Below are 25,195 nucleotides of genomic sequence, written 5' to 3' on the forward strand. Positions count from 1 at the left end.
TAGAAATGTTAAAACATTTATTAAAACAAAAAAATGGAAATATCACATTTACATAACTATTCAGACCCTTTACTCAGTACTTTGTTGAAGCACCTTTGGCAGCAATTAAAGCCTCGGTTCTTGTTGTGACGCTACAAGCTTGGCACACATGTATTTGGGGAGTTTCTCCCATTCTTCTCTGCAGATCCTCTCAAACTCTGTCAGGTTGGATGGGGAGCGTCGCTGCACAGCTATTTTCAGGTCTCCCCATTGATGTTCGATTGGGTTCAAGTCCGGGCTCTGGCTGGGCTACTCAAGGACATTCAGAGATACTTGTCCGAAAGCCACTCCTGCGTTGTCTTGGCTGTGTGCTTAGGGTCATTGTCCTGTTGGAAGGTGAACCTTTGCCCCAGTCTGAGGTCCTGAGCGCTCTGGAGCAGGTTTTCATCAAGGATCTCTCTGTACTTTGCTCCATGCATCTTTCCCTCTATCCTGACTAGTCTCCCAGTCCCTGCCGCTGAAAAACATCCCACAGCATGATGCTGCCACCACCATGCTTCACAGTAGGGATGGTGCCAGGTTTCCTCCAGATGTGACGCTTGGCATTCAGGCCAACGAGTTCAATCTTGGTTTCATCAGACCAGAGAATCTTGTTTCTCATGGTCTGAGTCCTTTAGGTGCCTTTAGGTGCCTTTTGGCAAACTCCAAGCGGGCTGTCATGTGCCTTTTACTGAGGAATGGCTTCCGTCTGGCCACTCCACCATAAAGGTCTGATTGGTGGAGTGCTGCAGAGATGGTTGTCCTACTTGAAGGTTCTCCCATCTCCACAGAGGAACTCTGGAGCTCTGTCAGAGTGACCATCGGGTTCTTGGTCACCTCCCTGACCAAGGCCCTTCTCCCCCAATTGCTCAGTTTGGCTGGGCGGCCAGCTCTAGGAAGGGTCTTGGTGGTTCCAAACTTCTTCCATTTAAGAATGATGGATGCCACTGTGTTATTGGGGACCTTCAATGCTGAATAATTTTTTGGGTAACCTTCCCCAGATCTGTGCCTCGACACAATCCTGTCTCGGAGCTCTACGGACAATTCCTTCGACCTCATGGCTTGGTTTTTGCTCTGACTTGCACTGTCAACTGTGGGACCTTATATAGACAAGTGTGTGCCTTTCCAAATCATGTCCAATCAATTGAATTTACCACAGGTGGACTCCAATCAAGTTGTAGAAACATCTCAAGGATGATCAATGGAAACAGGATGCACCTGAGCTCAATCTCAAGAGTCATAGCAAAGGGTCTGAATACTTATGTAAATAAGGTATTTCTGTATTTAATTTTTTAATACATTTGCAAAAATTTCTAAAAACCTATTTTCACTTTGTCATTATTGGGTATTGTCTGTAGAAAAAGTAATTCATTTAATCAATTTTAGAATAAGGCTGTAACGTAACAAAATGTGGAAAAAGTCAATGGGTCTGAATACTTTCCGCATGCACTGTATATATATGTTTTACTATTTCCTTGCCAACGTGAAGGAGATGCAGCAGGTGTACGTAATCTCTGAACCAGGCCATCTTTCTGTATGACAACTCAATCAAATTATAAACAAATAACTTTTTACGCTCATCTGTCAAATATTTTCTGGTCAAAGATGACATTTCTTGCAGTTAATTGAGCGGCTAATGTTGGGAAAACGTGACGCTTTTGAGCCTAAACAATTTGCTGTGTAAATTGACCTAAATCCACTAGCAGAATAGTGTTCATTGTCAACCCCCCCCCCCATAATTGTTTTAGGGTCTGTGCCAGGACTTTGTTAGGTGGATAAGCTACGCTTTGTTCACCGCCAGTAGAGCTGACATAGCGCTCTTTTTGTTTCTGTGCCCCCATCACATTTTGCCCTGCCCTCACTGTAGCTGCATACTGTCTGCCTCAACAACAACAACAACCCAGATACCAACACCAAGCGTTTAGAAGCTGTAGTAGAAGTAGTAGAGTGAAATCCTGACGTAGTTGACATGATCATGTATGTTAAACTAGAGGGTCACTAGGCTATCTAGAGCTCAGGGATTAACACAAACATAGACACATGCATTCAAACACACGATAACATACGCACTATACACACATGTACACATTGATTTTGTGTTATAGGTATGTGGTAGTAGAGTAGAGGGCTGAGGGCACACACTTAATATGTTGTGAAATCTGTTATGAATGTATTGTAATGTTTTTAAAATGTATAACTGCCTCAATTTTGCTGGAGGCAGCAGCTAATGGGGATCCATAACAAATATAATGGAATTACTGTACACAGTACGTGTTGGTGCAGAAGAGTTGAGGATGTAGAGGTGTTGAGGATCTAGAGGTGTTGAGGATCTAGAGGAGTTGAGGATCTAGAGGTGTTGAGGATGTAGAGGTGTTGAGGGTGCAGAGGAGTTGAGGATGTAGAGGTGTTGAGGATCTAGAGGTGTTGAGGATGTAGACGTGTTGAGGATCTAGAGGTGTTGAGGATGTAGAGGTGTTGAGGATCTAGAGGTGTTGAGGATGTAGAGGTGTTGAGGATGTAGAGGTGTTGAGGATGTAGAGGTGTTGAGGATCTAGAGGTGTTGAGGATGTAGAGGTGTTGAGGTTCTAGAGGTGTTGAGGATGTAGAGGTGTTGAGGTTCTAGAGGTGTTGAGGATGTAGAGGTGTTGAGGTTCTAGAGGTGTTGAGGTTCTAGAGGTGTTGAGGATCTAGAGGTGTTGAGGATCTAGAGGTGTTGAGGTTCTAGAGGTGTTGAGGTTCTAGAGGTGTTGAGGTGGGGGCTCTAGAGGTGTTGAGGGTCTAGTACTGAAAATATCAGGCATGGGTAAACCTATGAGACAAACCCCTGTGGCAGTGGGGTTTCACATGCACACATAGCATATCTGCAGGATGTATTTGAATGTAGATTTTCAAAAAGCATGATACTCAAACCATGACTTAAGTAATATGTCATGCCACATACAGGCATGTTGATATGGTACTTGTGCAGTATATCATATTACTGCACAGCATTTTGATTGGGGTCCAAGAAACACAAGAAAATGATATTGCATTGAAGAATGACATTACAATTAGTTGTTCCAAACAGTTCTCCTTTTAAGCATCCATCTGATCAGATAATGATGCTGGACTTAACCGTTCTAATGCAGAATCATTGTCTGATGCAACACTGTGGATAAAAAAGGAGGAAATTCAGCTCTCTCTTACTTTTACCAGCCTATAATCATGACTAGCATATTATTGTGTTATAACCGACATGTCCACTTCCTCAAATGACTAAAGACATATAATTCACCACACACTGTCCCTAGTGTGACCCTGCACATTGATCTGGTACTGGTATTCCTTGTATATAGCTCCACATTGATCTGGTACTGGTATTCCCTGTATTAGTTATACATTGATCTGGAACTGGTACTTCCTGTTTATAGCTCCACATTCATCTGGTACTGGTACTTCCTGTATATAGCTCCATTCTTGTGTATTTTATCCCTCCTGTGCTATTATTGTAATTGTACTTATTTTTTAACTCTGCATCGTTGGGAAGGGCTAGTAAGCGGTTCACAGTAAAGCCTACAACTGACGCATGTGACAGATAAAAGTTGAACGCGTACCTCAATGCTTTGACTGCTCCCTGGTGGTGACAACAATCCTGGAGTATTCTTGGAGTAGTGTGAAACAGTGAAGTTGCCCCTAAATGCTGATCCTGGGTCAGTTTTGCATTTCCCCCACAAATGGTTAAGGTTAGGATTGGGGGAGGGGAAGCTGATCCTAGATTTGTACCCAGGGGGAACTTCACCCCGGAGCAGGGGTATAATCATTAGTCCAAAAAATATTTTTGCGACGAAAACAGTTTACTCCAAAACGGAAAACGTTTTGCAAGAAAACTAGAGTTTCTATTGGACAAATTCAGGTAGGTCCCTCCCAGTTTCGTTCCTTTTGCTTCCGTTTGGTTCCTAGTGATTACACCCCAGTGTTCTCGTCTTGGGGTGAATCTTAATTGTATTTCCTTGATTACTTGCGTCCTCGCTCCTCAGTCGCGCTCATCTCAAAAAACATAGATATTGTCCGTCAATGCACCTTGGATCCTCTCCTCCGATGCATTTTGAGGAGGACAGGAATCAAGGATAAACAATTGAGATTCACTCTTAGTTTTGAATATGGTTCTCTTTAGCATGTTGTTTCCCGCCCACTAGGGGGAGACAGATCAGAAGCAGTGTTCCAAGTTCTAGGCAAGAAGACGACAGTCAGGGTGCGTCCCAAATCGCACCCTATTCCCTATATAGTCTACTACTTTTGACCAAGGTGCACTTTTGTGGCATAGCTTCGGAGTAGTCTTCAAAATATAAGTAATATCCTGTCTCTCTCAGTTAACTCCAGGCCAGTCAAAGACTATGATTAAGTTGTGTGGTTTAAAATATTCCGTATATATGCTTTCCTCCCAAAGTTTTCTATCCAAAAGAGATGTAGGCCTGTACCAGATTTAAGATATCACTTCTAATCAACACTGTACTGTTGTGGATTTCCCTGAATGAAGATGAAAAGGTTTGGGGGAAAAAAAACACCACAATGTGATTTACTTGAATAAAACTGTATATTTTACAGATCTTTGTACACTTTAATTACACAGCTGTATGGTAATACATTTTTTTAAATCAATTTTTGGTCAGAGAATATTGAATCATTTTGTGTGCAATTACCATGTATTTAGCGATTTTATCAAAAACAGCAACCAAATAACTCCAAAACTTTCATACACTCGCAACATAAGACATGGCTTGAAGATAAATATATTAGTAAATAAATATTCAGAGAACATATTTCCATTTATTAAATGTGCTGCTATACAGATGCAGAAATATACAGATTGATTTCTAGCCTTTTTTAAACATTTGTAAAATGGTAATGATGGAGAAAATAATTATATTCTTTAAAAAAATATTAATTTTGTGTACACATTTTCTTTTAATACAATCTTCTTAAGTGCTACAAATAATAAAACAAAACAATTAAATAGTGACTTGGGTAACCCAAAATGTTATATTTGTAGTACATATCTTTATGCAAAGGCAAGATTAGATTCTCAATATCTTTCATTGATTACGGCTCTGGGTTATCATATAAATATTGTTATTTCAAAACGATTGCCTCTGTGAAGAGAATGGGTACATTTCATAGAAACAGTAAAAACAGTTTGTAAAATCAACAGAGAGAAGGCATGAATGAACAAAGTCGATATTGTTTGAGAGCATGATGTGTACTGTATGATTTAATAAAATAAAAAAATTAATCAGACATGTTGTTTTTTGTGTAACAGCGCTGTGTAACCACAGCCACAGTATAAAAGGGATCCCTTGTGAATGATTTTTCCCCCCTTTGGACTTTTTTGACACACAACAGCTTTATAGAACCATCCACAGTATATTATAGCTTAAGTGTTGAAGAGGAGGCTAGATGAGTAAAATATATAAAAATTAAAAGAGCTTCTAACTTACAAGTAGTGACTAAAACTGGTATAAATCCAATCCTTTGAAGATTTCCAAATGTATTTCTAGGACCCTGTTACTATGTGGACCTCTATTTAACCAAAAGGTGACACAGAGCCCAAGATAGTAAAGATGTCTCAGTGGCCTAAGGCTTGGTGTTGGTCAGGTGCATGTCTAAAAGGCACAATGTTCTGAACATTGCAGATAGAAATGTATTGTATATAGAACAGACTCTCTATTATGTAGAACAGAGAACTGAGTCAACATTCTATCTGCATTGTTCTAGAATATTGCGCCCCATTGAGTATCCCAAGAGACAGAACTGTAGTCTAGTTAATATAGCTTAGCTCAATGAAACAGTGTGTGACTGTGACTAACTAGCAAGGACACCGTCCCCTCACCCAACCCCCTAAAAAATAAAATATGTTTATGTTTTGGTATTCTTCCATAACCTTTCATCTGAGTTTGGAGGTTTGTTGAAGCTTGTTGTCCAAGCTGTATAGGCAACGTTATGTCATAAGAACAGTAAAGTACAATAGACTGGTACATTAAGAACATATGCATGTACACACAGGCATTTGTGTGATTATAGAAAAAAAAAAAAAAAAAAAACTCACCAAATCAGAAGAAAAAATATCTCACAATCTGGGCCCTGCTAACACAGTTAGTTTCTCTCCATATGGGTCTCATGATCCGGACTGACCCTGTCTGGCACTGATGGTACTGTAAGGGCTGGCCTACGTGTTGTGGCACTGTCAAGCCATCCACTGTTCCAACCAACCACTGTGAACTTCCACCCATGTGTTGTAGCCTGATTCTCTATCTAGCTGAGCCTGTAGAGTCTGCTGGTGAGGCGGGGCGTGGGTTGAGCTGGGTTGATGCTGAGGAACGAACTGGATATGTCTGGATACACCAGGCAGGCAGGCCATCATTTAATTTCAGTAGAAATCTACACCATCACCATCTAGGATGATATTCAGAGTTCAGCGAGCGAGCAAGGCTTAAAACTAGCAAGGCAACTGAGGGTTTCTTGACCAACCGACCGGTTAGGTACCAAAGAGGCTGTTTGTTTGAGTCCCTGTTTCTGGGCTCCACACCCCCTCATACCCCCAGACCATTGTCTGTAGCTTTACTGTTTCCCGATGCATCGTGGGTAGTGGAGTTCTGGGGGTGGAACAGGGCCCTGGTCTCTTCCTCCTGGGTGGGGTACGCTTGACCTCTGAACTGTCCTGAGGTGAAGTACCCTCCCTCACCAGGCTCCACCCGCCCCCCAGTCCACCCTTCGCCCCCCTGCCCCAAGGTGAGGCTGGCTGGCAGTAGGCTGCTCTGATACAGAGTCTCCGCTCCCAAGCCCAGCTCACAGTCTGTGTCCTGGTGGATTATGGGTATTCTCTGGCTGAGCTCGCCACAGCAGGCGTCTGAGTCAGCAGCGTGGTGCGCATACTGCACATTCACGGCATAGTCCTCATTATAGCACCCCCCTGTGGCCCGGTGGACCTTCATCTCCTTGTAGAAGCAACAGGGCAGGCCCTCATAGCTCACCTGCTCTGAAGGAGCCAACAGGTGCTCCCCAGGATGGTAAAAGTTCTGCTCTGCCCCCCTGTGACAGCCACGCCCCGAGGAGGCCATTGGCCCCGCCCAGTCTGAGTCCTGCCTCTGATATCCCTGCTGACCTTTGCCCTCCATGTTGGGAGGGAGCACCTCGAAACAGCAGCTACACGCACCTGCTCCACCCAGGCCATGCTCCCCCCCTGTCTCCTCCTCTGTCTGCCCTCCCTTCGCCAGGTCCACCGCGGTGGTGGCTCCCTCTAGAGGCCTGGCTGAGGTAGTGCTAGTGGTGCTGGCGTCCCTGGGTTGTTCCAGTGATGAGTGGCTGCTGTAGTTGGGCTCCAGACTGCAGATAGAGAGCTGGTCCCCCACACCGAACCCTGAGGCTCCAGGAGGAGGCTGTGGCTGCATGCTGTAACCGTCTTGGCCCCCCGAGGGAGCTGGGGTTAGGGAGTCCTCGGCTGTGGAGGGGCAGGCGGTAGAGGCCCCTGCAGAGGTGGCCCCTGGCTCCCCTTGCGACCCCCTACAGGGGCTCTTACTGCGGTAGACGTATGGGTCGTAGTCAGAGCTCAGGGAGCTGCGGAAAGTGGAACAGGAGCCATACACCCCCTGGTTACTGATCTCTGTACAGTCCAGCATAGAGTCACTGGAGGAACAGTGGCACTGGCCAGAGCTGCTGCTGCTGCTGTCGCTGCCCGGGCAGTCGGCCAGGTAACCACTGCACACCGAGCGGTGGCCATGGTAACAGCCCAGGCCCGAGGCACCGCTCCCTGCCTCACCCATCCTGGAGCTGGTGGCTGGGGCCATGTGGACCACCGTGGGGTAGAGCAGCCCCCCCTGGAAGGCCCTGCTGTGGTGGCCCTTGTGGGGCCCGGTGCCCCCAGACACCCCCCCTATGCCTGCTGCCCTCTGGGTCCCCTCACCCTGCTGGGGGAAGGTCAGGCCCTGGAAGTAGTAGTGTTGGTACATGGTCTCGTACTGCGAGTAGCAGGCGGCACGCGAGAAGCTACGTCCGTGGAACTTGGGCCTCTTGAAGGCGCCGTGGTTGGGCCCGGGCTGCTGGTACTGGGGGTAGGCAGGGGGGTTGAGGCCCAGGCGCTGGTGCTCCAGGCCACAGTGGTGGGGGTTGAGAGAGTGGTCCAGGTGCAGGGTTGGGTGGGGATGGTAGCCCCGGAGGAAGGCCCCGGCGTGGGCAGACTGGGGAGGGTACAGGCCCTGGGGGTCTGCGTGCTGGTCCACTGTGAGCACTGTGATGGGGTTACCATGGTGGTCCATGGAGATGCGGGTGGGGTAGGCAGTCACCTGCCCAGAACGGTGCACCCTGCCAGGGTAGTGGACAGGCAGGACTACCCTCTGCTGCCGGCTGTAGACGGGGTTGCCTGGGTCCATGCAGACAGGGCCGGGGTTCCCCTTCTTTTGCTCTGAGAAAAGAATATGAGTGTAAGAGAGGGAGAGAGTTTGGAGTCAAATAAAAGTATTTGAAAAGTTAGCTTTGTTACAGTTTCATGAAAAGGGTATTTTACGTTGATTAAATTAATCGATTAGTCTCTTTTTCTGTTTTACTGGGTTGTATAGTCTGACAAAAGTGAAATATTTGCAGGCTGGAAAACTCCTATCAGATAGCTACAGGCCTCATACTGACAACAGTGTGTCCCAAATGGCACCCTTTTCTCTATATAGAGCACTACTTTTGACCAGGGTTCATAGGGAATAGGGTGCCATTTGGGATGTAGCGAGTGTGTACCAACTCACCAATGATGTTGTGTCTGCAGTGAGGACAGGTGTGGTGCTGGAGGAGCCAAGGATCCACACACTTCATATGGAACCTGTGGGCACAGGGGATGACCCGCAGCTCCTGTAGACGGGGACGGAGAGGAGGAGGGGAGCAGGAGAGAGGAGAGGGGAAGAGAGAGCGAGGGGAAGCAGAAGAGAGGGGAACAGAGGGAGAGGAGAAGAGGGAGTGGAACAGGGGGAGAGGAATGGGGAGAGGGGGAGAGGAATGGGGGAGAGGAGGAAAGAAACAGGGGAATAGGGGGAGAGGAGGAGAGGAACAGGGGGAGAGGAGGAGAGTTAAGGTTAGTAAAGGCTTACAATATCTAAGGACATGATTGGTGTTTGATGGGTGAACGGACAACAGCTGGCAGCAAAGCAGCAAGAAGGTTTCTCTTCTTCACCCTCATCACATAATAAATGTACAGCAATACTGAACACCTCCCTCCCTCCCTCCCTCCCTCCCTCCCTCCCTCCCTCCCTCCCTCCCTCCCTCCCTCCCTCCCTCCCTCCCTCCCTCCCTCCCTCCCCTGGCATGACTCCTCTTCTCCTCCTCTATTCCAGACATCTTTTGTTGCTTACGTTACTGCTCCAACCCCTTTGATGCCATTCAGCCTTCTATATCACTACTTCCTCTCTGCTGTCCTGTTGTTGTGTGTTGTGTGTTTTTAACCACATGACCACATAACCACATAAAGACAGACTGACTGGCTGACTGGGTCCCCTGTCAGCCCTGAGGCTGGCCAGTGATGAGCAATGCTGTTACAGTAAACCTACAAAGGTCCAAGATTAGGATACATATTTCTACTGTGACTCTTAATGATTAGTGTCCAGAATCCATATTTACACAGTGAGTTTTCACGATTAGGGTATAGAATACATACAGTGGGGAAAAAAAGTATTTAGTCAGCCACCAATTGTGCAAGTTCTCCCACTTAAAAAGAGGAGAGAGGCCTGTAATTTTCATCATAGGTACACGTCAACTATGACAGACAAAATGAGAAAAAAAATCCAGAAAATCACATTGTAGGATTTTTAATGAATTTATTTGCAAATTATGGTGGAAAATAAGTATTTGGTAAATTTTTTGTAGTATTTCTACAGACTTCAGAAACCAAAATCAGTTTCTGACCATACGTCTCTGACCATGCTTTCTGTTCCTGAAGCTCACCCCTTTCTGACATGACAAAGACTCTCACAACTTTTTCTGAACAGTATTCAGTGTGTGTGTGTGTTCTGTCTAGTACCTCTCCGTCTATGTACTTCTCCAGACAGATTGCACAGTCGGAGGTGGAGCTACTGCTCAGCGAATCAGACGCTCCGCAGCTGCTCTCACGCTGACCCTTGACCTTGGCCTTGAACTTCCTGGTCTCCATCTTCTCCAGGGCCTGGATGGCCATCCTATTCATAGAACTCTGTAGAGGTGGAGGAGAGAGGAGAGGGGGGACGGAGGGTTAGACTGGGGGTGATACACAGGTATGCAGTGTTGCTGGGGAGGGGAAGACAGAGCTTTGTGGTTGGGGAGAGGACGACAGAGAGTTGGTGGCTGGGGAGGGGAGGACAGAGAGTTGGTGGTTGGGGAGGGGAGGGGAGGGGAGGACAGAGAGTTGGTGGCTGGGGAGGGGAGGGGAGGACAGAGAGTTGGTGGCTGGGGAGGGGAGGGGAGGACAGAGAGTTGGTGGCTGGGGAGGGGAGGGGAGGACAGAGAGTTGGTGGCTGGGGAGGGGAGGGGAGGACAGAGAGTTGGTGGCTGGGGAGGGGAGGGGAGGACAGAGAGTTGGTGGCTGGGGAGGGGAGGACAGAGAGTTGGTGGCTGGGGAGGGGAGGGGAGGACAGAGAGTTGGTGGCTGGGGAGGGGAGGACAGAGAGTTGGTGGCTGGGGAGGGGAGGGGAGGACAGAGAGTTGGTGGCTGGGGAGGGGAGGGGAGGACAGAGAGTTGGTGGCTGGGGAGGGGAGGACAGAGAGTTGGTGGCTGGGGAGGGGAGGGGAGGACAGAGAGTTGGTGGCTGGGGAGGGGAGGACAGAGAGTTGGTGGCTGGGGAGGGGAGGGGAGGACAGAGAGTTGGTGGCTGGGGAGGGGAGGACAGAGAGTTGGTGGCTGGGGAGGGGAGGGGAGGACAGAGAGTTGGTGGCTGGGGAGGGGAGGACAGAGAGTTGGTGGCTGGGGAGGGGAGGGGAGGACAGAGAGTTGGTGGCTGGGGAGGGGAGGGGAGGACAGAGAGTTGGTGGCTGGGGAGGGGAGGGGAGGACAGAGAGTTGGTGGCTGGGGAGGGGAGGGGAGGACAGAGAGTTGGTGGCTGGGGAGGGGAGGGGAGGACAGAGAGTTGGTGGCTGGGGAGGGGAGGGGAGGACAGAGAGTTGGTGGCTGGGGAGGGGAGGGGAGGACAGAGAGTTGGTGGCTGGGGAGGGGAGGGGAGGACAGAGAGTTGGTGGCTGGGGAGGGGAGGGGAGGACAGAGAGTTGGTGGCTGGGGAAGGGAGGACAGAGAGTTGGTGGCTGGGGAGGGGAGGGGAGGACAGAGAGTTGGTGGCTGGGGAAGGGAGGACAGAGAGTTGGTGGCTGGGGAGGGGAGGGGAGGACAGAGAGTTGGTGGCTGGGGAAGGGAGGACAGAGAGTTGGTGGCTGGGGAGGGGAGGACAGAGAGTTGGTGGCTGGTGAGTGGAGGACAGAGAGTTGGTGGCTGGGGAGGGGAGGACAGAGAGTTGGTGGCTGGGGAGGGGAGGACAGAGAGTTGGTGGCTGGGGAAGGGAGGACAGAGAGTTGGTGGCTGGGGAGGGGAGGGGAGGACAGAGAGTTGGTGGCTGGGGAGGGGAGGGGAGGACAGAGAGTTGGTGGCTGGGGAGGGGAGGGGAGGACAGAGAGTTGGTGGCTGGGGAGGGGAGGGGAGGACAGAGAGTTGGTGGCTGGGGAGGGGAGGGGAGGACAGAGAGTTGGTGGCTGGTGAGTGGAGGACGGCTTATAATAATAGCTGTATTGTATTGGAAACTATTACATGTATTGGAAACCATTGTTTGACACCATTCCCTTCATTCTGGTCCAAGCATAACTATGAGCCTGTCCTCCAATTTAAAGTGGCACCAGCCACCACTGATATACAGGTGCATATAGGGAGTGGATCAGAGAAAAGCGGAGCAGAATGTAGGTGGAGCAGCCCGTCTTGTTAAATGATATAGGAAACATTGTGTATGAACACTACATAGACACAGACAGCACTCTGTTCAGTTCAGTGTGTCCTCAGCATGCCCGTGTCAACTCTGTGTGTGTTAACTCAGCTAGAAATAGGTTTTGTAACGTCTGCTATTTTAATCAACGCTACAAAGAAGTTGGCATGGCTCTTCAGCATCATGGCTCATCAGGAACACACACTCGTGAACAGAAACACGTGCACACACACACACACACTGGCAGGATTTCACCTGTCCTCAGGGTTAGTGCTACTGTGCTGCTCTTCATTCATTAATGAGATGTTAATCCTGATTCATAGCATCTACTGTGAGCCTAAGCATTTATGTGTGTGTGTGTGTGTGTGTGTGTGTGTGTGTGTGTGTGTGTGTGTGTGTGTGTGTGTGTGTGTGTGTGTCCTCACCTGGCTCCTCCTCTGTTTTAGTTTGATCTTGATGAGCAGTATGAGGCAGACCAGAGACACCACTATAAAGAAGGCCAGGAAGATCCCCATGTCAAAGTACTCTGTAGGCTGCTGCAGGGAGGGACACACAGGGGAGATACTTTGTTAAATTAGATCTATACAGCCAAAGGAAGACATCACACACACACGACTTCTGCTACTTGACTCCTATTCAAATTACTGCACAATGTCTATTTATTATTGGCCAATTGCCCAGCACATAGCAATCCTACTTCAATTCATTTCAGTGTCCCCTTGTATTATATTTGTGCCAAAAATGTATCCTATTTCTTATTCATTGAGCATTTATTTCTTAGTACTCTTCTATTCACTTAATGACTCTCCTATTGTTGCTGCAATGTCAAGAGGTTAACCTGTTCACTGTGTACTCCATATTTATTTTATTACATCTCTTGAGATGCACCATCTTGTTTTCAAGGGTGTCCAAATCAACAAAAATCAACAAACAATACTTAATAATAATAATAATAATATACAGTGGGGAGAACAAGTATTTGATACACTGCCGATTTTGCAGGTTTTCCTACTTACAAAGCATGTAGAGGTCTGTAATTTTTATCATAGGTACACTTCAACTGTGAGAGATGGAATCCAGAAAATCACATTGTATGATTTTAAAGTAATTAATTTGCATTTTATTGCATGACATAAGTATTTGATACATCAGAAAAGCAGAACTTAATATTTAGTACAGAATCCTTTGTTTGCAATTACAGAGATCATACGTTTCCTGTAGGTCTTGACCAGGTTTGCACACACTGCAGCAGGGATTTTGGCCCACTCCTCCATACAGACCTTCTCCAGATCTTTCAGGTTTCGGGGCTGTCGCTGGGCAATACGGACTATCAGCTCCCTCCAAAGATGTTCTATTGGGTTCAGGTCTGGAGACTGGCTAGGCCACTCCAGGACCTTGAGATGCTTCTTACGGAGCCACTCCTTAGTTGCCCTGGCTGTGTGTTTCAGGTCGTTGTCATGCTGGAAGACCCAGCCACGACCCATCTTCAATGCTCTTACTGAGGGAAGGAGGTTGTTGACCAAGATCTCGCGATACATGGCCCCATCCATCCTCCCCTCAATACGGTGCAGTCGTCCTGTCCCCTTTGCAGAAAAGCATCCCCAAAGAATGATGTTTCCACCTCAATGCTTCACGGTTGGGATAGTGTTCTTGGGGTTGTACTCATCCTTCTTCTTCCTCCAAACACGGCGAGTGGAGTTTAGACCAAAAAGCTCTATTTTTGTCTCATCAGACCACATGACCTTCTCCCATTCCTCCTCTGGATCATCCAGATGGTCATTGGCAAACTTCAGACGGGCCTGGACATGCGCTGGCTTGAGCAGGGGGACCTTGCGTGCGCTGCATGATTTTAATCCATGACGGCGTAGTGTGTTACTAATGGTTTTCTTTGAGACTGTGGTCCCAGCTCTCTTCAGGTCATTGACCCGGTCCTGCCGTGTAGTTCTGGGCTGATCCCTCACCTTCCTCATGATCATTGATGCCCCACGAGGTGAGATCTTGCATGGAGCCCCAGACCGAGGGTGATTGATCATCATCTTGAACTTCTTCTATTTTCTAATAATTGCGCCAACAGTTGTTGCCTTCTCACCAAGCTGCTTGCCTATTGTCCTGTAGCCCATCCCAGCCTTGTTTTTGTTTTAGATTCCGTCTCTCACAGTTGAAGTGTACCTATGATAAATATTACAGACCTCTAAATGCTTTGTAAGTAGGAAAACCTGCAAAATCGGCAGTGTATCAAATACTTGTTCTCCCCACTGTATGTATATATATATATGTATATATATATTTTAAGTACTTTAACAGCATAAGAACGTTTTGTACAACTACTAATACGCCTACAACTAATAAAACTACTGCTACAACTACTAATACAACTAATAAAAACTACTGCTACAACTACTAAAACTACTGCTACAACTACTAATTCAAACTACTGATACAACTACTAATACAACTAATAAAAACTACTGCTACAACTACTAATACAACTAATAAAATGAAGTACCTATAATATACACTGAGTGTACAAAACATTAAGAACACCTGCTCTTTCCATGACAGGCTGACCAAGTGAATCCAGGTGAAAGCTATGATCCCTTATTGATGTCACTTGTTAAATCCACTTCAATCAGTGTAGATGAAGGGGAGGAAACAGGTTAAAGAAGGATTGTTAAACCTTGAGACAATTGAGACATGGATTGTGTACAGTGGGGAAAAAAAGTATTTAGTCAGCCACCAATTGTGCAAGTTCTCCCACTTAAAAAGATGAGAGGCCTGTAATTTTCATCATAGGTACATATCAACTAGGGCAGACAAAATGAGAAAAAAAAACAGAAAACCACATTGTAGGATTTGTAATGAATTTATTTGCAAATTATGGTGGAAAATAAGTATTTGGTCAATAACAAAAGTTTCTCAATACTTTGTTATATACCCTTTGTTGGCAATGACACAGGTCAAACGTTTTCTGTAAGTCTTCACAAGGTTTTCACACACTGTTGCTGGTATTTTGGCCCATTCCTCCATGCAGATCTCCTCTAGAGCAGTGATGTTTTGGGGCTGTTGCTGGGCAACACAGACTTTCAACTCCCTCCAAAGATCTTCTATGGGGTTGAGATCTGGAGACTGGCTAGGCCACTCCAGGACCTTGAAATGCTTCTTACGAAGCCACTCCTTCGTTGCCCGGGCGGTGTGTTTGGGATCATTGTCATGCTGAAAGACCCAGCCACGTTTCATCTTCAATGCCCTTGCTGATGGAAGGAGGTTTTCACTCAAAATCTCACGATACATGGCCCCATTCATTCTTTCCTTTACACAGATCAGTCGTCCTGGTCCCTTTGCAGAAAAACAGCCCCAAAGCATGATGTTTCCACCCCCATGCTTCACAGTAGGTATGGTGTTCTTTGGATGCAACTCAGCATTCTTTGTCCTCCAAACACGACGAGTTGAGTTTTTACCAAAAAGTTATATTTTGGTTACATCTGACATTCTCCCAATCCTCTTCTGGATCATCCAAATGCACTCTAGCAAACTTCAGACGGGCCTGGACATGTACTGGCTTAAGCAGGGGGACACGTCTGGCACTACAGGATTTGAGTCCCTGGCGGCGTAGTGTGTTACTGATGGTAGGCTTTGTTACTTTGGTCCCAGCTCTCTGCAGGTCATTCACTAGGTCCCCCTGTGTGGTTCTGGGATTTTTGCTCACCGTTCTTGTGATCATTTTGACCCCACGGGGTGAGATCTTGCGTGGAGCCCCAGATCGAGGGAGATTATCAGTGGTCTTGTATGTCTTCCATTTCCTAATAATTGCTCCCACAGTTGATTTCTTCAAACCAAGCTGCTTACCTATTGCAGATTCAGTCTTCCCAGCCTGGTGCAGGTCTACAATTTTGTTTCTGGTGTCCTTTGACAGCTCTTTGGTCTTGGCCATAGTGGAGTTTGGAGTGTGACTGTTTGAGGTTGTGGACAGGTGTCTTTTATACTGATAACAAGTCCAAACAGGTGCCATTAATACAGGTAACGAGTGGAGGACAGAGGAGCCTCTTAAAGAAGAAGTTACAGGTCTGTGAGAGCCAGAAATCTTGCTTGTTTGTAGGTGACCAAATACTTATTTTCCACCATAATTTGCAAATAAATTCATTAAAAATCCTACAATGTGATTGTCACGATCGTCGTCAAGAGAGGAGGACCAAGGCGCAGCGTGATGAACGAACATGTTTATTTATCATTAGCGATAAACACGGACAGTAAACAAAAACAACAAACGACTCGTAACGTCCTAGGTAACATAGACCAACACGGAACAAGAACCCACAACCACAAAGGGAAAACAGACAGTTTAAATATGGCTCCCAATCAGAGACAACCAGCCCCAGCTGACACTCGTTGCCTCTGATTGGGAGTCACTCTAGCCAACATAGAAATAAACACAACTAGAACTCCCAACATAGAAATATAACACATAGAAAGAACACACCCTGGCTCAACATATAGAGTCCCAGAGCCAGGGTGTTACAGTACCCCCCCCTAAAGGCGCGGACTGCGACCGCGCCTCAACTAGAGCAAAACAGGGGAGGGCTGGGTGGGCATTCCTCCTCGGCGGCGGTTCTGGCTCCGGTCTTGCCCACCACCCTCCAATAAACCCCCCATAGCGCCCCTGGTACGGTCTGGCCCCGCTGGCTGGAGCTGAACTGGACTTAGCAGGAGCGGTTAGCTTCAGCTCCGTAGTGGAGCAGGTGACCGGTACCTTACCAGGCACCGGTGACCCAGGCACGGGTTGTGCGGGACTGACGACGCGCACCCCTGGTTTGGTGCGTGGAGTAGGAACGGGCCGGACCGGGCTGACGATGCGCACCCCTGGCTTGGTGCGTGGAGTAGGAACGGGCCGGACCGGGCTGACGATGCGCACCCCTGGCTTGGTGCGTGGAGTAGGAACGGGCCGGACCGGGCTGACGATGCGCTCCCCTGGCTTGGTGCGTGGAGTAGGAACGGGCCGGACCGGGCTGACGATGCGCACCCCTGGCTTGGTGCGTGGAGCAGCAACGGGCCGGACCGGGCTGACGATGCGCACCCCTGGCCTGGTGCGTGGAGCAGGGACAGGCCGGACCGGGCTGGCGACGCACACCGTAGGCTTGGTGCGAGGAGCAGGGACAGGCCGGACCGGGCTGGCGACGCACACCGTAGGCTTGGTGCGAGGAGCAGGGACAGGTCGGACCGGGCTGGCGACGCACACCGTAGGCTTGGTGCGAGGAGCAGGGACAGGCCGGACCGGGCTGGCGACGCACACCGTAGGCTTGGTGCGAGGAGCAGGGACAGGCCGGACCGGGCTGGCGACGCACACCGTAGGCTTGGTGCGAGGAGCAGGGACAGGCCGGACCGGACTGGCGACGCACACCGTAGGCTTGGTGCGAGGAGCAGGGACAGGCCGGACCGGGCTGGCGACGCACACCGTAGGCTTGGTGCGTGGAGCAGGGACACGCCGGACCGGGCTGGCGACGCACACCGTAGGCTTGGTGCGTGGAGCAGGGACAGGCCGGACCGGGCTGTGGAGACGGATAGGAGACCTGGAGTGAAGAGCTGCCACAACCCGTCCTGGCTGAATGCCTACCTTCACACACTCTGTGTGAGGCATCAGCACAGGACGTACAGGGCTGTGTACCCGTACTGGCATAACAGCACGTGACACTGGCGCAGGATATCCGGGACCGAGGAGAGGCACTGGAGGCCACGAGCGCTGAGCCGGCACACTCCGTCCTGGCTGCATGCCCACCTTCGCACAACACGTGCGGGGTGCTCGCACAGGACGTACCGGACTATGCCGGACCACTCGTGGCACAGTGCGCAGCTCCGCATACCGCGGAACCTGCCCAGTCTCATGCTGCCATGCCTGAGTACGGGGAGTTGGCTCTGCTCTCCATCCAGGCTCCGCCAACCTGCCTTCTGGCCCCCAAAACCCGGTGGCCTCCTCTCCAAATCGCCCTGTGGCAGCCTCCTGCTGCCCAGCCGCCCATGCCGTGTGCCCCCCCCTACATTTTTTTGGGGGTTGCCTCTCGTCCGTCCGACGATGACACTGCTGACGCCGCTGCTCCTCTCTCGCCAGGGCCTTAATCCTAGCCCATGGCCCTTTGCCCCCGAGCATGTCCTCCCAGGACCACGATTTGCCCACCTGGGCCATCGCCAGCCTCTCCATCTCCTCTCCCGGCGCTTCCTCCCATGTCCAGTCTGCCTGCTCCTGGACACGCTGCTTGGTCCTTGTATGGTGGGTTCTTCTGTCACGATCGTCGTCAAGAGAGGAGGACCAAGGCGCAGCGTGATGAACGAACATGTTTATTTATCATTAGCGATAAACACGGACAGTAAACAAAAACAACAAACGACTCGTAACGTCCTAGGTAACATAGACCAACACGGAACAAGAACCCACAACCACAAAGGGAAAACAGACAGTTTAAATATGGCTCCCAATCAGAGACAACCAGCCCCAGCTGACACTCGTTGCCTCTGATTGGGAGTCACTCTAGCCAACATAGAAATAAACACAACTAGAACTCCCAACATAGAAATATAACACATAGAAAGAACACACCCTGGCTCAACATATAGAGTCCCAGAGCCAGGGTGTTACAGTGATTTTCTGGATTTTTTTTCTCAATTTGTCTGTCATAATTGACGTGTACCTATGATGAAAATTACAGGCCTCTCTCATCTTTTTAAGTGGGAGAACTTGCACAATTGGTGGCTGACTAAATACTTTTTTCCCCACTGTATGTGTGCCATTCAGAGGGTGACTGAGCAAGACAAAATATTTAAGTGCCTTTGAACAGGGTATGGTAGTAGGTGTCAAGCGCACCGGTTTGAGTGTGTCAAGAACTGCAACGCAGCTGGGTTTTTCACGCTCAACAGTTTCCCGTGTGTATCAAGAATGGTCCACCTGTCACGTTCGTTCAATGACGGGTCAGACCAAGGCGCAGCGTGATATACGTACATGTTTATTAAACCAAATAAACAATCAACGAAACGAAACGTCCAAGGTAGAACACACAACATACCTCACACGGAACAAGATCCCACAACTAGACAGTGCCAATAGGCTGCCTAAGTATATGCCCCAATCAGAGACAACGAGCGACAGCTGCCTCTGATTGGGAACCACACCGGCCAACATAGAAATACACATACTAGATAATAAACATTGAAAACGCACAACAAATAATATACACACCCTGACTCAACATTTAAGCGTCCCCTGAGTCAGGGCGTGACAGTACCCCCCCCCCCCAAAGGTGCGGACTCCGACCGCACAACATAAACATAACAGGGTAGGGGCCGGGTGGGCATTCTGCCTCGGAGGCGGATCCGGCTCGGGGCGTGACGACCTCTCACTCTCCGCCTCCCTGTTGCGTCCCTGGTCTGGTCTGGACCTCGGTGCGCTACTTCCCCTCTCCTTCCTCCCACGATACGGCAGGCCCTGTCTGGACCCTGGTGTGGGAGACCCCGTACCTGGAGAGGGGCTGACGTCATGGTCTGGACTGGAGCCGCTGACCGGAGCTGGACTTGGCACCGGTGGAGCGGACTGCTCTGGCTCCGGAGTGGAGCCGCTGACTGGAGCTGGATCAGGCACCGGTGGAGCAGACTGTTCTGGCTCCGGAGTGGAGCCGCTGACCGGAGCTGGACTGGACCCCGGTGGAGCGGACTGCTCTGGCTCCGGAGTGGCGCAGCTGACCGGAGCTGGATCAGTCACCGGTGGAGCGGACTGCTCTGGCTCCGGAGTGGAGCCGCTGACTGGAGCTGGATCAGGCACCAGTGGAGCGGACTGCTCTGGCTCCGGAGTGGAGCCGCTGACCGGAGCTGGACTGGACCCCGGTGGAGCGGACTGCTCTGGCTCCGGAGTGGTGCAGCTGACCGGAGCTGGATCAGTCACCGGTGGAGCGGACTGCTCTGGCTCCGGAGTGGAGCCGCTGACCGGAGCTGGACTGGACCCCGGTGGAGCGGACTGCTCTGGCTCCGGAGTGGAGCAGCTGACCGGAGCTGGATCAGGCACCGGTGGAGCGGACTGCTCTGGCTCCAGAGTGGAACAGCTGACCGGCACTGGATCAGGCACCGGTGGAGCGGACTGCTCTGGCTCCGGAGTGGAGCAGCTGACCGGTGCCGGACCAGGCACCGGTGGAACGGGCACGGGCCGTGCCGGACTGGACAAACGCACCACTGGCTTGGTGCGAGGAGCAGGAACAGGCCGGGCCGGACTGGCGACGCGCACCACTGGCTTGGTGCGAGGAGCAGGAACAGGCCGGGCCGGGCCGGGCTGGCGACGCGCACCACTGGCTTGGTGCGAGGAGCAGGAACAGGCCAGGCTGGGCTGGCGACGCGCACCACTGGCTTGGTGCGAGGAGCAGGAACAGGCCGGGCCGGGCTGGCGACGCGCACCACTGGCTTGGTGCGAGAAGCAGGAACAGGCCGGGCTGGCGACGCGCACCACTGGCTTGGTGCGAGGAGCAGGAACAGGCCGGGCCGGGCTGTGGAGGCGGACTGGAGGTCTAGAGCGGAGAGCTGGCACAACCCGTCCTGGCTGGCTGCCCACTTTCGCACTACACGTGCGGGGTGCTGGCACAGGACGCACTGGGCTGTGCACGCGCACTGGCGATACAGTTAGTAGAACTGGCGCAGGATATGCGGGACCGAGGAGGCGTACTGGAGACCAGGAGCGTTGAGCCGGCACACCCCGTCCTGGCTGGATGCCCATCTTCGCACGGCACGTGCGTGGTGCAAGCACAGGACGTACAGGACTGTGCCGGCGTACTGGCGACACAGTACGTACCTCTTCGCGTGAGTACGAGGAGTTGGCTCTGCTCTAACCCTAGGCTCCGCCAACCAACCCGTGTGCCCCCCCCAAAATGTTATTGGGGCTGCTTCTCGGGCTTCCTCATCGACCGGCCTCCTCCGTGTTGCCGTTGCTCCTCTCCTGCCTGGGCATCTAACTTAGCCCATGGTCCTTTCCCCGCAAATATCTCCTCCCATGACCACAAATTGGCCACCTGTGACATGGCCATCCGCTCCGCCTGGACACGCTGCTTGGTCCTCGTTTGGTGGGACCTTCTGTCACGTTCGTTGAAGGCCGGGTCAGACCAAGGCGCAGCGTGATATACATACATGTTTATTAAACCAAATAAACACCCAACAAAACAATAAACGAAACGAAACGTGAAGTCCAAGGTAGAACACACAACATACCTCACACGGTGCCAATAGGCTGCCTAAGTATGGTCCCCAATCAGAGACAACGAGCGACAGCCGCCTCTGATTGGGAACCACACCGGCCAACATAGAAATACACATACTAGATAATAAACATAGAAAACGCACAACAAAGAATATACACACCCTGACTCAACATTTAAGCGTCCCCTGAGTCAGGGCGTGACACCACCACCCAAAGGACATCCAGCCAACTTGGCACAACTGTGGGAAGCATTGGAGTCAACATGGGCCAGCATCCCTATGGAATGCATCCCTATTGAACCTTGTAGATTCCATGTTCCGACGAATTGAGGCTGTTCTGAGGGGAAAATGGGGGCGGGGGGGGGGGGGGGGGGGGGGGGGGGGGTCCTAATGTTTGGTATACTCGGTGTATACCCACATACTTACAAATACCTTCACATGGTGATGTTTCTATTAGTTAAAAACACAAACAGTTAGAACTGTGTGATTTGAATGCCCTGATTTCTATCCGTAAATGATTCCTTTCAGTTGGGCCTTTGTATCTGAAAGGTCTTACTCCAACCTCATGATGTTCACATATTTTGCAGATACAAGCAACTCTCCAAGATGATTTTAACACTTTACAAAAATGGTTTCTAGCAAATAATTTGGTTTTAAATCAAACAAAGTCCTATATCATGCTGTTTGGTACACAACAAAGAATAAACTCCACAGCTGGCAATTTCTAAATTCATGCAATTGATGGAACAAAGATTCTGAATGATCTTTTGGAATTAACTATAAGCTTGGGTTACTATACAGATCTAAGAATTGTTTTACTGTATCCATTAGAAAGATCTTAGAAACCCAACTGCTGCTTCCTATCCTAGACTATGGCGACATCATCTATGAAAACACAACCAAGACCTTACTTTGCAAATTAGATAATTTATAACAATCTTTGCAGATTCATTTTTGGATGCCATTATTGCACAATGTATGAATCACTAAATTGTCTGTCACTCCCAAACAGAAGACAACTGCATTGGTACCAATTGCTTTTTAAATGTATCAACTTAAATGTCCCTGTATATATTAAAGGTCCCAAACAGTTATGCTGATTCCCATGTAAAACAGCCTTTTGATTGACTAAAATATCACCCAGAATATTTGTTGGGGATAGAAGTGCTCAAAATGTGAGAGAAAGTAGTCAATGAAAGAATCAATATTTACATTTTTACATCGTCTTAAATTAATTAATTTGGGTGGAGCTTTAGGTATGTTAATGCCAAACACTGCAGGTGATGGAATGATCACTGAAAGTTGGCTTCTGTATTCACTTGCAATTGTGCACGTGTGCGCGCGCACACACACACACACGCACGCACGCACGCACGCACGCACGCACGCACACGCACGCACGCACGCACACACACACACACACACACACACACACACACACACACACTCTTCCAAGTGGTTCTGCTTTGGTTTGGCTTGATGTAGTGCTCTTGTGGCGGCAGGTAGCCTAGATGTTAGAGCGTTGGTCCAGTAACCTAAAGTTCACTGGTTCAAATACCCAGGCCGAACAAGTAAAACATATTAAAACATATTTTGATTTTACTCCAGGGGCGCCCTACTACTACGGCTGACCCTGTAAAACAACACATTTCACTGCACCTATCCGGTGTATGTGAAAATAAAACATCTATATTTCTATTTTATTTTTACCCTTGGTGGTCTGTGCTGGATCCTGGCGCGGGCCACTTTCTGCTTGTTGACTATGTTCATCAGCTTAACAGCGTCGGCCCCCTTCACATAAACCACCGGCCTCTTCAGAGGGTCCTCCGCTAACTTGTTCAGCTGCAGGAGAGGAGAAGACACACACACATTAGGACATGTTTACAGGACAACACATACACACATTAGGACATGTTTACAGGACAACACATACACACATTAGGACATGTATACAGGACAACACATACACACATTAGGACATGTATACAGGACAACACATACACACATTAGGACATGTATACAGGACAACACATACACACATTAGGACATGTATACAGGACAACACATACACACATTAGGACATGTATACAGGACAACACATACACACATTAGGACATGTATACGGGACAACACATACACACATTAGGACATGTATACAGGACAACACATACACACATTAGGACATGTATACAGGACAACACATACACACATTAGGACATGTATACGGGACAACACATACACACATTAGGACATGTATACAGGACAACACATACACACATTATGACATGTATACAGGACAACACATACACACATTAGGACATGTATACAGGACAACACATACACACATTAGGACATGTATACAGGACAACACATACACACATTTGGACATGTATACAGGACAACACATACACACATTAGGACATGTATACAGGAAAACACATACACACATTAGGACATGTATACAGGACAACAGATACACACATTAGGACATGTATACAGGACAACACATACACACATTAGGACATGTATACAGGACAACACATACACACATTAGGATAGGAGAACACACACACACACACACACAAGGCCTGCTTCCAAATCTGGCCCGCACCATATCAACCTTCACGTCAACGATGAATAACAACTGTATGCTTATCATCATCAACACAGTCTCTCATTTAATCTCCTGTAGGATGGAGAGAGAGACGTGGAAAATGTGGTCATCCTCTGCAGCGGGATGGAGGGAGAAATGGAGGAGGGAGGGAGGGAGGGAGGGAGGGAGGGAGGGAGCGAGGGAGGGTGGGAGGGAGGGAGGGCAGGAAAGAAGTCAATGAATTGTATGTTCTGTATCTGGCCGTATTGGACACAGACTGCCTCCTCCACTTCTCTCTCTCTAGTCTGCCGTCCGTGGGCCTATGCAACTGAGTCCTGGACTTCCTGACGGGCCGTCCCCAGTTGCTGAAAGTAGACAACATGACCTCCTCCACACTAAACCTCAACACGGGGCCCCACAAGGGTGTGTCCTCAGTCCCCTCCTGTACTCCCTGTATACCCACGACTGCATGGGCTCACGTAGTCCCAACTCCATCATCAAGTTCGCTGACGACATGACACTAGTAGGCCTGATCACCAACAACGACGCTACAGGGAGGAGGTAGGCACTCTGATGGTGTGGTGCCAGGTAAACAACCTCTCCCTCAACGTCAGCAAAACAAAGGAGATGATTGTGGACTTCAGGAGGAAGTCATCTTCATCAATGGGGCCGCCGTGGAGACGTTCAAAAACGTCAAGTTCCTCTGCGTACACATCTCAGAGAAGCTGAAATGGTCTAACCACATGGACACCGTAGTGAAGAATGCACAACAGCGACTCTTCAACCTCAGGAGGCTGAAGAAATTTGGCCTGTCCCCGAGGGCCCTCACAGTGTTCTACAGGAGCACCATCGAGAGCATATTGTCAGGCTGCATCACAGCCTGGTACGGCAACTCCACCGCCGCTGACAGCAAGTCTCTACAGAGGGTGGTTCACTCAGCCTAACGAACCATTGGGTGCACACTGCCTGCCCTCCAGGACAGGCCAGGAAGATCATCAAAGACCTCAGCCACCCGAGCCACGGCCTGTTCTCCCCCCGCCCCCCCACAACAGACATTTACCCTGCCCTCACCCTCAATTGTTACAGTTGTATATATTATTATTTATATTATTGTTTCATTCACTTCTCTTTTTGACCTGCAGTGTTGGAGCTCAGAGCTTAAGAATTTCACTGTACCCTGCAATTACATCTGTGCTTGTGACTAATAAACTCATCTAGTCAGTTTATTTTTCAGCCTCCGTCCCTCCCTGCCCTCCGTACTCTCTCTAGTCTCTCTAGTGGGACTCCTCCATTGGACTGAGGCCCTCTGTAGTCTGCTCCCTCCCTGCCCCAGTCTGTCATTTAGAAAGCCCAGGGGAAATACCAGAGATATTCACTTTTCTATTTCTTCCCCTGTCGTCATGTTTCCAAGTGAAATATGCTC

At 49.3% G+C, this 25,195-nt stretch overlaps 1 protein-coding gene across 1 annotated transcript; it reads right to left on the reverse strand.

The window, feature by feature from the left end:
* Positions 1 to 4,619: 4,619 nt before the first annotated feature.
* LOC311115190 (E3 ubiquitin-protein ligase znrf3-like) lies at positions 4,620 to 24,288 on the reverse strand (the record flags this gene model as incomplete). Its single annotated transcript, XM_084190390.1, has 6 exons — positions 4,620 to 8,452; positions 8,784 to 8,886; positions 10,049 to 10,216; positions 12,389 to 12,499; positions 22,890 to 23,021; positions 24,232 to 24,288. The coding sequence occupies 6 exons, from the start codon at positions 24,286 to 24,288 to the stop codon at positions 6,585 to 6,587; spliced, it is 2,439 nt and encodes an 812-aa protein (XP_084046516.1). The 3' UTR covers positions 4,620 to 6,584.
* Positions 24,289 to 25,195: the final 907 nt, after the last annotated feature.

This window comes from Coregonus lavaretus (assembly GCF_964263955.1).
Source record: "Coregonus lavaretus genome assembly, contig: HAP1_SCAFFOLD_2098, whole genome shotgun sequence".
NCBI lineage: Eukaryota > Metazoa > Chordata > Actinopteri > Salmoniformes > Salmonidae > Coregonus > Coregonus lavaretus.